The sequence below is a fragment of the Papio anubis genome, chromosome 3, assembly GCF_008728515.1.
Source record: "Papio anubis isolate 15944 chromosome 3, Panubis1.0, whole genome shotgun sequence".
NCBI lineage: Eukaryota > Metazoa > Chordata > Mammalia > Primates > Cercopithecidae > Papio > Papio anubis.
Genome location: NC_044978.1, coordinates 88,050,583 through 88,063,291, shown reverse-complemented (window position 1 = coordinate 88,063,291; position 12,709 = coordinate 88,050,583). Strand labels below are relative to the sequence as shown.

General features: G+C 36.5%; 1 protein-coding gene across 5 annotated transcripts in view; it reads right to left on the bottom strand.

Annotated features, from left to right (window-relative positions):
• Positions 1-224: 224 nt before the first annotated feature.
• The window catches only part of PPP3CA (protein phosphatase 3 catalytic subunit alpha), a 280,082-nt gene continuing 267,597 nt past the window's right edge, over positions 225-12,709 (bottom strand). For 4 of the 5 annotated variants that reach the window (XM_017958529.3, XM_031664405.1, XM_031664404.1 and 1 more), the window contains 3 exons: positions 9,014-9,111; positions 5,984-6,013; positions 225-2,857 (listed from right to left, as the gene is read on the bottom strand). In XM_017958529.3, the coding sequence (XP_017814018.2) occupies positions 2,661-2,857; positions 5,984-6,013; positions 9,014-9,111 (325 nt within the window). In that variant the 3' untranslated portion in view covers positions 225-2,660. The remainder of the gene's footprint in view (positions 2,858-5,983; positions 6,014-9,013; positions 9,112-12,709) is intronic. The other variant, XM_021938664.2, reaches the window with a different exon arrangement.

The window sequence follows — 12,709 nt, the reverse complement described above, 5'->3', positions numbered from 1 at the left end:
GTAACCAGAGGTACACTGGCATGAGCAACTAAAGAATTCTATAGTTTCTCCAAAAGTGAAGGAGGGAAACCTAATAATTGATGGTCTGGAAAGGTTATCCCTTTTGAAAAAATAACTAGTTCTATATCAACCTTTTTTGAGAGACCAAACTATTATGGAAAAATACACAGTATTACTTTCCTAACCATTGATCAGAAAGAGCAAGCAATACTCACATCAACTGCTTATTTTAATGTCAAATGTTTATTTCTATGCCATAGTTGCCTCAGCACAATTTGTAAAAGAAAGGAATCCAAAAAATGAATTTTTGTTTAGTCAGGATATTTTCTCTGCAGTTATAAGAAAGAAAATAAACACCATGATACCAGAATCACCATTTCTTTCACATCATTCTAGTAAGTTGCATCTAAATATTTTCCTTGGTTGCCACTTTTTTTAGGATGGAGAAATATCCACAGGAAAAAATGTCTGAATTCATTAAAATAAACTTGGGATAGTCTTTGCCAGACTCTATCTAAAACATCTTTGTTTTGGTATGCTATATCACTAATTGCCATATTTTTATTATTTAATATAACAGGCATACTTCATTATATAAAACAAAGTGCACTAAAGATGAACAATGTTAGAAACAAACTGAAATTTGGTGTTTCTTAAATCTTCGGGTGATTAGATAGTAGCTGAAGCGTGGGTATACAAATTTCTTATTAATACAAATGCAACTCTCTTCTGTGATGAAAATGCACTTAGTAGCCTAGTACTTTTTGCTTTAGCAGATAGGGCATCCAATACAACTGAAACAACCTGATAACAAATTAATTTTATTTTTCAATAAAAAGGAATGCTCTGGTTTCTTAACTGGCTCCTTGAGGAAGCCAGAAGATGGCATCTGCTCTTTAAATAGACTTCTCTTATCTGATTTGAGACACAAATCCACCAAGATTCTTACAGTGGAAATAGGCACCACCCCTCAGATCACAAGGCCCCTAGGAAGAAGCCCTGTGGAAATCAGCCTGTGATGTGTAGTGGTGGGCCAGCACCTAGAAGACACGTGGTGGTTGTGCACATAAATCCCTTCAGCGGACTCAGTGGAAGGATGAGAATTCTGTAAGTTCATGCACATTTTATTGAGTAGTAATATAAAATGCTTTTTCTTTTTCATTGTTACAAGTGCATGCTTTGATTGCCAACATGTCAGAAGTCAAATTACAAAGGCAAGGCTTTAGGCTGTAGTGAATTACCTGGGCACTTATACAATTGTTAAAAAATATGAATGGACTTTTGTTGTAGTTGTTTTCAGAATGAACCAGTTGTAACCCGTAACTGATATACAAAGGGAAAAAAGTGAAAAAAGTACATATTTTGTGGCACATGACAGAACAGAACAAAATAACTAAACTGTTATGACATTAACAGTTACCATGCATTTAGAGTTTCACATGTAACTACAAACTGATTATAATTTCACAAGGTTTGCTAAACATGCTAACCATCTACATGTGCACTGACAAGCTTATGTTAAAAACTTTAAAGAATACTCTCCCCTTTAGATTTTTTCAAAGCTTTTTTTTGATTACAAAATTTCAAAGGCATTAAGCATTTTAGAGAATATAAAGTACGCCAGTATACATACATTTCCAGTATATGTCAGACCACTAAGCGCATTACAGTCCCATACAGGCCGATACAGCCATTTTTTTTTTCTTAAAAAACATGCATAGGCAGATTTTTTTTTTTTTTTTTTTTTACAGAATATAGATGCTTTATCACTGTACTTAATATGGTGTCTTGTTCACTATACTTAAAAATGCACCACTCATAAATATTTAATTCAGCAAGCCACAACCAAGACTTGATTTTATCAACAAAAATCCCTAAATATAAACAGCAAAAAAGATAGATGTAATTATTCCAGTTTTTTTAAAACTTAAAGAAAAGATATTCATTGCCGAATTAATAAGATAAATGTTATATGGAAAGAAGGGCATTCAAGCACACTAAAGAAACCTGAGGTAAGCATAATCTGTACAAAATTAAACTGTCCTTTTTGGCATTTTAACAAATTTGCAACGTTCTTTTTTTTTCTTTTTCTTTTTTTTTTTTTTTTTTTTTTAAGACTGCCTAATTCAGTTTATAGCCATTGTCTGACAAGAGTAGCAAAACATTATCAATAAATAGTCCTTAGTTTGTACATCATTTTGTTAAAAATGTTTGATGTCATCCATTTTTAGTGCTGCGACTGTAAACGTACAATAGAGTAAGAAATTAGACAAAGTTTTTCATGTCCAGTAACAGAATAAAAGGCCTTTCATTAACCTATCTAGAAGTCCCCAACGCAGTAGGAAAACATGTTCATTCCCCTAACATTGCAGTATATACTAGCATTAGCTTTCTTTTTAAAATTTTTTTTCTCTATAAGCATTTTTAAAAGGCATACCCCAAAGAGGTGTTTAATCACCACCCCCACCAAAATATAGTTTATTATCTCTCTCCCTCTTTTTTAATGATAGTGTAAACTGAATCCAATTCCTGGCCCCCAGAGCAAATAAGCTACTGTCAGAGGCAAGAACATCCAACTGCTGATATGCAGCAATCCCCATCATGCCCTGCAGCTCAAAAAAAAAAAAAAAAAAAAAAAAAAAAAAGTGAACAGGAAGTGGTCACTGAATATTGCTGCTATTACTGCCATTGCTGTCCGTGCCGTTAGTCTCTGAGGTGAGAGCCTTGTTGATGGAGTTAAGGTTGGCGTCAGAGGGCATGGCATCTCTGCGAGGCGGCATCCTCTCATTAATTCGGTCTAAGCCCTTGGCTTCCTCGAAGCTAGTGATCTTATGTTGTGGTGAAAATCCTTTGATAGCTAAACAGAAAATCATTAAAAAGAGAAAAACAGGATTATCCAAAGGAAAACAAAAGGCACAGCTGTTGCAGCAGGTGATGTTAGAGATTTCTCAGTGAGAGGGAATCCTTCAGTGAAGAACAAAGTGACGGGACCTGCACACCACACAACAGACTCCTTACCATACTCGGAGGTAACCAAAGGTTTGAAAACAGCCAATGTCTCTTGCCAACCAAAATGTCCTCTTGAAGTTATTAAGATGTTAACATTTCTCCTGTCTTCATGAAAGTTTAGATCAAAGAAATTCAAAGTGGACACGTAAAGAGGAAAGCTGCTTTCAGGGACAAGCCTCTAGAACCAGCATCAACTGGCCACATCATTAGCATGATTACTGCATCAAACACCTTAACCTAGACAGGCTGCAGTATGTCCCTCTTTGTATTCTTCCATTGTGCTAGGTAATGGCAAATTCAGTGGAATCAGTATGTCTGCTATACCTAAAAACCTAGTAAAGGGCTTAAAGCAGGCGCTAAAAGGAGCTAGAAAAGGAATTAACCAGGGCATTTCCATGCCATCTCAGAATCTCAGAAAGAACTTCTTGACAAACAACTCAATGATGGCATGAAAAAAAATGAAATTATAAACTCCTGTTTCTCCACTCAACTTTGGAAGCATGTGGAGTGAGTGACAAGGTAAGAGAAACTCAAAAAAAAATCAAGGTAAGATCACTAGGTAGAAACGTATTATCTGCCCTTCAGCAGCGAACAGGTCAAACTGATGTTCATCTGGTATCCATTACTGCCTAAATGAAAGAAAAACTCAGTAGATCAACGTAGATGTAAGTGATGGTTAAATTATAACAAGGAAAAAATGCCTTTCACAATATTTAGCAAAAATGAATTGAACTGGTTTTGGTCCTATTCAATTAAAACACGGAATCTCAAAGTGGGAATGATACTTGATTTTTTAAAAAAGTAATCTTTAGTGTGCTACAGAGATGGGTAAGGCATTTGTACAAAAATCTTAATGATTTCTTCAGTGAGTACACCAACTGGTGAGCTGCAAATAAAACACATAAATGGGGAACCAATGACATCAGTTTGCTTTACTCCCTGTGAAGTGCAAGCCAGATATTTCAGGGCCAATCACCAATGCTCAATTGGGCTGCATCACCATGGCTGATTAAGGATAATTTCATGGTACCTTTATCCTCCCAATCTTATTTGGGGGAGAAAAAAAAAAAGGAAAGCAGTTTCAAGCTGAAACTTTACCAGTCACTCCTACGCAAATGTGCAGTGCCTTTTATTAGTATGGATGAGATTCCTAAAAGATATACACAGTTGTTTCAATACTCATTAAACGATAAGAAACAAGTTTCCCCCCCCCTCTGCATTTTAAAGGTTAGCATAATGGTGATTAGTCAACTGTGAGAGGAATAAGATGGGGAAATGGGGAAAGACCAAGGCCCAAAGCAAAGCTTGTTAATTCTTCTCTAATTTAGTAATAAATTGCAAAATAATAGAGCTGTCTAACGAGCACCCACCCTGAAAAGTAACTCAATTATTTTGACGTACAAAAGAATGGCACGAAGTGGTACTCTACTGGTTTTTTTTTTTTCAGACTACTGTGAATATAATTTCATCATAATTAACAGGTATAAAAGTTTGTCATCATTATCATTTATGAAATGATTTAATTAATTTAAATGATAAAAGTGAAATTTCTAGGTTTTAAAAGCCAATAGGGTGGGAGTGTCAAAATTAAAAATCTAGCGAGAACAATGGATACTTCTGGAATGGGGCTCCATTTCTAATCATTTTTGTCCATCCTGGTATGGAAGAATGTGCTCTGCTGTAGTTGCTGGTCAGACAATGGGTATTAGCAATTTACATTGGTAGTATACTTAACACAACACAGAGTCACAGAAACCACAGAAAACAGCCAAACTATCAACAAGAATGCACACTGCAGATTAGAATTTGCCAAGAGGAATAGAGAATTCCCACATAAATAGCAGTTTATTCACTGCTATTTAGGAAGCAGTTGTATTTTCTCTTACAGTGCTATTGTTTCCCCTACCATATCCAAATCATGTACAAATTGGAAGAGTCTAAAGTGGCACTTTTTATATCATACCAAAGGACCATATATGAACATAATTTTGAGAAAAACAAAAAAATTACCTTGCAAGAACAAAATACAACTGAAGAATTTTGTTTTAAAGGGGAACTTCAAATTATTATTTTTGAAATTTCCAAAGGATATGGTATGTATATTATTAACAACTATTTTGATTATGCACTTCTCTTATAACTATATATTTAAAAAGCAGTCAAGTAAAAAGCAATTACTAACGGGTCAACTCTACTGTCCTTGAGTAGTGCTAGGACACAGCTGGAGATGGACACTTCTTTATTTCCCCTGCAGCTCCTAGTACTGTGCCTGGCACAAAGCAGACACTCAGTATACATTCATCAATTGAGTGTTACTTGATACTTGCTATTCTTGTTATTGGCCACTTACATAGCCACTAGATGCTTTTGAACTTTTTATAATATTTAGATGGTGTTAATTCTCATACAAATACCAGTAGGTTAAAATTTGATTTAAGATTACCAGAACTGTTCATCTCATGCACAGCTGTCTCATGTTGGAATATTTTTTAGAGACATAAATTAATGTTGAACTACAACAAAGCACTATTTAAATGAACATTTTTTTCCTTTGGCTACAAACTTCTGAAGACTAGAATTAAGATGGCTATTTTTATTATCTTCAGTGCTGCCTGAAAGTGATTTGAGGGAGGGACATGGTTCAGCTCAAAGATTATTGTTTTATAAGCTACTGGTCAAAACAGCTGCCATAACCCCCACCCCACATCATTCAAAATATATAATCCTTTTGTTTTCTGTGATTCTATTATTCATCATATACAAAAGTCAAACATAGCTTTAAGGGAAAGAAACAAACAAACAAACCATAGAAGGACATTTTCCCCTTTAAAGCAAGAACACTTTGGTTAATACTGAGCCACAACTGTTAGCTCAACACCCACACACTCTGTACAAGCTACAGCAAAAAAATGAATACACCCAGCAGAGCCCTTATCTGTTGCAGGTACAACAGAAAGGGGACTGGCCAATTTACCTTCATCAGCCTCAATAGCCTCAACAGTAGCTGAAGAGAAGAAAGGGGGTGCAAAATGAATGAGAAAAATGAGCAGAGGATTTTTTAACTCTAAGAACAAATCAGTGACCATCAAAGGAGCTAAGAGAACTAATGTTCCTGTAAGTGCTAGATTCTGGCACAGACAACAAAACAGAAATGCTAAAAAGAAAGAAAAAAAAATGCCACAGAAATTATAAATTTAATTTATGAGCTGGATACACCTATCTGAATTAAATGCTTTGGTTTTTGCCCACTAAATAAATAACAAACAATGAACCCTTTAGGAAAACACTTAGGAAAATTTCTTTTACATGGACTGAATTATAAGAGATTATGTAAATCTCAACTGTGCTTCTGACTCACACAGAATGCTATAAAACCTCTGCTATGCTTGGTGATTTAGTTTCAAAATGCCAGACAAAATGACGGAAGTTGAAGCAGTGCCACAGTATCAGTGGGCTCATTCAAACTATTTAATATTAAATAGCACTATTTCCTAATGTGATGGAAAAGCAGGGGGATTCAAATTTAAAGAAAAAAAAATCAGGGTGTCTAAGGAGATAATGCATGTGACTCTTTAAAGATAAACACATCGGGCATGATTAGATTTGGGGGTCGGTGGGTAGGAAGAGTGTGAAGGAAAAATAAAAAAGGAAATGTATGATATAATCTGGACATCTTTTTCCAGCAAGCCCAATTATATTTTCTTTTCCTTAGTGGAATATCCTTTTTGGAAGTAAAATTCTTAAAATGTTACAAATCAAGTGGTAATGTGCCAGCAGTGGCAAAAATTCTATCAGCATTTTAAAAAACAGGCAGCCTAAATACTGAATATACAGAAACAGCATATTTCAGAGGCAGAACTTGAAAAGCCCATTGCTTTATCAGCAATTTTTGTAATAAGGTTAGGGTCTAAACTTTCACTATGTAAATGTATGAGTCTTTCTATGTTATTAAGGTTAGTTTACACGTCCCTAATTAAATCTTAAAACTCCTCTGTAACTCCAAAATGTTTAATATTAAAATTCTACCCCTTGACTTTAATTTGCATTTTTCTTATAATTCAAGATTTTAAAACTACAGCAACTGCAAAATGTGCACTATAACTTACAGCGGATTCTAGATTCCTTATGATAAAAATAGGGAATAGTTATCACCATGGAGAGAGAGTACATAGCAAAGTTGTAAGTAGTTTACCCTTTTAGACAAATTGAAGGGCATCAGGCAATACATTTTGGAGTTGTATCAATGTATGTGGTTTAAAATATACAGTAAGTTTCCAAACCCATATAGAAAGGTTTCAACCCATATGTCTTTTATGTGTATGTGTGTTTGTGTGTAGGTTCAACATAGAAAAACACAAACCAATGGATTTAAAATAAAATAAAACTGAATAACCTAAGGGAAAACACAGGTGAAAATCTGGAAATGAAACAAAGAACTGGAAAAACTTAAGTAATGTAGGTTTAAAAGTAAAGCAAAACATTCAGAATCACACCAGCACTGACATATTAGAACTATGGTACTGCCCACTATTAAATGTTCGAAAGCAAATGTAGCCCACAGTTTCTGATAATACGCTTGCTGTGCCTTAAAATGTGCTTATCAGAAACTAGATTTCAGTCAGTTAGGTAGATGGTACATTTTGAACATGTAAATGATCCATTTATGCTAATGTTTTAGTAAGATATTTAATTTGGTAGAAACATTTTTATGTGTGTTTTTTTAAAACTTGTTAAAATAATTCCTAGCTGTAAATTTAAAGGGGGCGTTTACTTCTCAATACTATGTATCTTCCTACCTTCACTTAAAAATTTTTGTCTTTTTGTAAAAACTCAAAAGACATTGATTTGGAATACATTCATCTGAAAATAAAGACAATTATTGGGATGCAGCCATGATGTGATCATTCAGCAATACTATATTCATGAAGTTGATCACTACTCTTCATGTAGAAGGTTATTAAATAACATAAATGAGAATAGTGAGTCTTCTAGATTGAAGGGCAGGGACAGAAAAGAAAATACAAAAAAGATTTAAGGAAAGATATAGGAAAATAAGCAAGAGGCTGAGAATGTTTTGAAAAATCTTACAGCATATTTTCATTTTCATTTTTTTCTGTTAAAGCCTCATCTAATAGCAATTTCCTAGTGTTAAAATTGTAGTCTATGTAATGATAATAGTTAAAATTGATAAAAAAAGTAACAAAGGTGAAATAATTTATAGGACTGTGCTGCTAACATGGTAGCCACTAGCCCCCTGGCTTATTTAAATTAAATTTAATACAAATTAGATAAAAGAAAACACTTAATTTCTTGGTTATATTCCCTATATGCTCAACAGTCATATGTGCCTTCTGTATAGATACAGAAATTTCCACCATCACAAAAAGTTCTGTTGGATGGCACTAGTCTAGAAAGCTACACATTTTAACATAAAATCTGTATTGTAAAGGAAATGTTACTCTTTTTTTCAAAAATGTAGTTCTACTCAGTCTCTTGTTTTCAACTGATAAATCAGAGAAAAGACACATATGGCTTCCGATTTCCATTCAAGAGGATAATGAAATCATCTCCCTAAAATCTAGACTTCCAGGTATATTTTAGTTTTTGTGTGTATGTGTTAATCTCATAAATGAAATGGATACCCAGCATATTTATCAAAAATGTAATTAAAAAGTTGTTTCTGACAACGGAGTGGCTCCAAGTAGTCAAACCTATTGTGCATGTAGGCAACCTAAATGAGCTGTCCTGTAGCTAGGCTGAATACATGTAGATTCACATGGGAATGAGGGAATGGGGGAAAGGTGGAGTAGAGACCATATTCCAGAGAATGAGGGAGCTATTATGTTGGACATGACTGATCAAACTGATTGGGGTTTCAGCCCTTCTGCCAGCTGAGAAGAACTGAAGACCAAGACAGAGCTTAAATGAATGAATAAATCAGGGCTCTAATGACACAGCTGACTGTGATGCCCTGGCACACAGTCATACCCATCGGTCTGCTTACCGCTTTGTAGGGTTTGCTTCCCTCCAGAAAGTACTCCGCTGGGGAGCATGCCAGTCGGGGTCAAGCCTTTCAGCGTCAGCACACTCTCACTCTCTTCTCTGGAAGGCACAATGAGGTGTGGCATTAACCTTTAATTTCTTTTGTGCAAAAGAAATGACTCAAAGGAAAAAAAAATGCATATAAGAACCCACATTTCCTTCTATCTTGGCTCTCTGGATCTTTTTTTTTTTTTTTTAAACATACTTTATTTTAATTTATTTATATACTAGTAATGTTCCATAAACGATTGCTACAATAAAGTTTACATTATCCAATTAGGGAGGTTCAGTTTCTTTTGAGTATCGAAGATAGAGAAAACCATTTTGATTTTGTAATCACGCATCTCAATGAAAAGTGTTTGTTGTGCATTCTGTATGTTAAAAGTGAGCCATAGTGAATGCTGATGTTAAGTTTTTCAGCCAAGGCTCAGCAAAAATAAGAGGAAGTGACTTGATTTGACAGAATAAAAAAATAGAGCATATGGAGATTGAAAAAAAAAAACTGATTTGTGGATTAGGGAATCAGGAATTACATTCAGTGGACTTTTAGAAATTAAGGAATTTAGTAATTTAGATGTTACATGAAAAACACATAAAATAATGGCAGGTAGCCAGTAAACCTACTGGCAAAATTTCCCAGCCTTTTTTTTTTTTTTCTTCAGTCACTTTCCCCACTGATTTGCTAATATAAAATTATTTTCTTACTCAGCATGACAATTGTTTTACAATCAGTTTTAAGTACACCATTATTTCAATTATATTTATTAATTACTTGACACTATTAATCATTCTGAATTGTTAAATCCTCATAATTAAATAACCATGACTAAATAACCACTCACTCTTCCACATAGTGATATTGCAATCCTACATAACCAGAAAAAAGTCTTTAAAATACAAATTGTATATATACACACATACACACACACACATATATTTGTGTTTACTTACACACACACACACACACACACAGAGGAAGAGAGTTTAGTATGTAGAATTATCTCCTCCAAATTTTTATGAAGGTGTCTCACATGACTCAAACAGAATTCCTGAACTTTCCCCCAAACCTGCTACTACCACAATCTGTTTTCAACTCAGAAATTAGCAATTCCATCTTTTAGTTACTTAAAAGGATCACTCTTTAACTCTTTTTATCCTAATTCCATATCCATTATATCAGCAAATATTGAGGGCTCTGCCCTCAAAATATTTCTAGTTTAACCAGTTCTCACAAAGCTACTACCTCATCTCTTTTGACAACAGCTTTGTTGAGATATAAACTTGGCATAGAATTAACCTAAAGTGTTAGGATTCAATCAATGGTCTTGAATATATTCACAGAGATGTACAGCCATCACCATAATCAATTTTAGAACATTCTCATTACCCCCAAAAGAAATTTCATACCTATTGAGCAGTCACTCCCTATTTCCTTCAGCCCTGTATCACTTCCAGTCACTTTCTGTAGATTTGTTTCTCTTGGACATTTCATATAAATAAAATCATACAAAATACAGCCTTCTGTGACTTCCCTCTTTTGCTCACCACCAGTATCACCTACCTGGATTGCAGGAGCCTTCCAAATAGTCTCTCTGCTCCATCCGAGTCACACTCTTGCCCCCTCCTCCCACAGCTGTTCTCAGTATGGCAGCCAGGGTGAGGCTTTCCATACCTATGCCAAATCCTGTCACTTGTGTATTTAGAACTCTCTAATGGCTTCTCCTCTTCTGATGGGTGAAAGGGAGGTTTCACAAAGGCCTTAAAATAAACTAGCTACCCCACACTCTCCTGTTCGCACCCATCTCTTGGTCTACATTTCCTACCAACGTCCACTTTCCTTAGACATACCCAGCACACTCCACCGAGGGGCGCTGCACTTTTTTGTCACCCTCCTCCCGTGGCATCTGTGTGGCTCACTCCCACTCTGCCTTCTAATCTTTGCTCCAATATCGCCTTCTAAGCAAGGACTTCCTTAGGAATGCCATTTAAAATAATAATCCCTTTTTCTACTCCTTCTCCCTTTGCCTATTTTATCTAAGGCACTTATCACCCCTGAAAAACGATACGGTGTGTTTACTTCCCTACTTCTGGTCTCCTGCCCACTCCATTTCCCTCCCGCCGTTCCCCGCCCCTCTGCACCCCCCAGCTAGACAAGACTCATGAGAGCAGGGGTTCTTGTCTGCTTTAATCACTGCTGCATCCACAGCACCCAGACTAGAACAGTACCTGGTACATCGCTCACATTTCAAAAGTATTTGCTAAAAATAAAACAGTAAAAGTTGAATGGAGAATGGAAATGTTAATCCATATTTTAGATTTCTGTATCCTCTACTGCAAAGTTTACTTAAAAATAATAGGTTTGGCCGGGCGCGGTGGCTTACGCCTGTAATCCCAGCACTTTGGGAGGCCGAGGTGGGCGGATCACGAGGTCAGGAGATCGAGACCATCCTGGCTAACACAGTGAAACCCCATCTGTACTAAAAATGCAAAAAATTAGCCGGGCGTGGCGGTGGGCTCCTGTAGTCCCAGCTACTTGGGAGGCTGAGGCAGCAGAATCGCGTGAACCCGGGAGGCGGAGCTTGCAGTGAGCCGAGATCCCGCCACTGCACTCCAGCTTGGGTGACTGAGCGAGACTCGTCTCAAAACAAACAAACAAACAAACAAAAAGAAGGTTTGATGGCTGGGCGCCGTGGCTCATGCCTGTAATCCCAGCACTTGAGGAGGCCCAGGCGGGCGGATTACGAGGTCAGGAGATCGTGACCACCCTGGCTAACACAGTGAAACCCCGTCTCTACTAAAGACTACAAAAAATTAGCCGGGCGTGGTGGTCTGTGCCTATGGTACCAGCTACTCGGGAGGCTGAGGCACGAGAACGGCGTGAACCCAGGAGGCGGAGGTTGCAGTGAGCCGAGATTGTGTCACTGCACTCCAGCCTGGGATACAGAACAAGACTCCGTCTCAAAAAAAAAAATAAATAAATAAATAATATAATAATAATAATAATAATAATAATAGGTTTGGGATAATTATTGTTTATTTTCATGCAGGTGTTTCAAACTTTTTAAGCTTCTGTGGTCTGTCAAACCACTAGAGGTCTCCTGAAGAAATATATTGAATGATAATATGATTTGGGAAAATTGTGAGTATCTCTAAAGAACGAACACAATTTTCCTTTACATTCACATTCAAAATATGGGTTTTGCCTCATGAGTGATTATAATTCCTACATACACCAAGAATCTTTGTGTCAAATCCCGCATCAAACATGGGACTCAGGCTGGGCACCGTGGCTCACACCTGTAATTCCAGCACTTTGGGAGGCAGACCTGGGCGGATCACTTGAGACCAGGAGTTTGAGACCAGCCTGGCCAACATGGCGAAACCTCATCTCTAGTAAAAAATACATAAAAATTAGCCGGGTGTGATGGCATGCTCCTGTAATCCCAGCTACTTGGGAGGCTGAGACTTGAGAATTGCTTGAACCCAGGAGGTGGAGGTTGCAGTGAGCCAAGATCGTGCCACTGCACTCCAGCCAGAGCGAAAGAGTGAGACTGTCTCAAAAACAAAACAAAAAACAAAAAACCCCAAAAAACACGGGACTCATCAAACAAACAATTATAACCCACAATGCTCTGAGAAAGCCAAGTAAATTATTAGC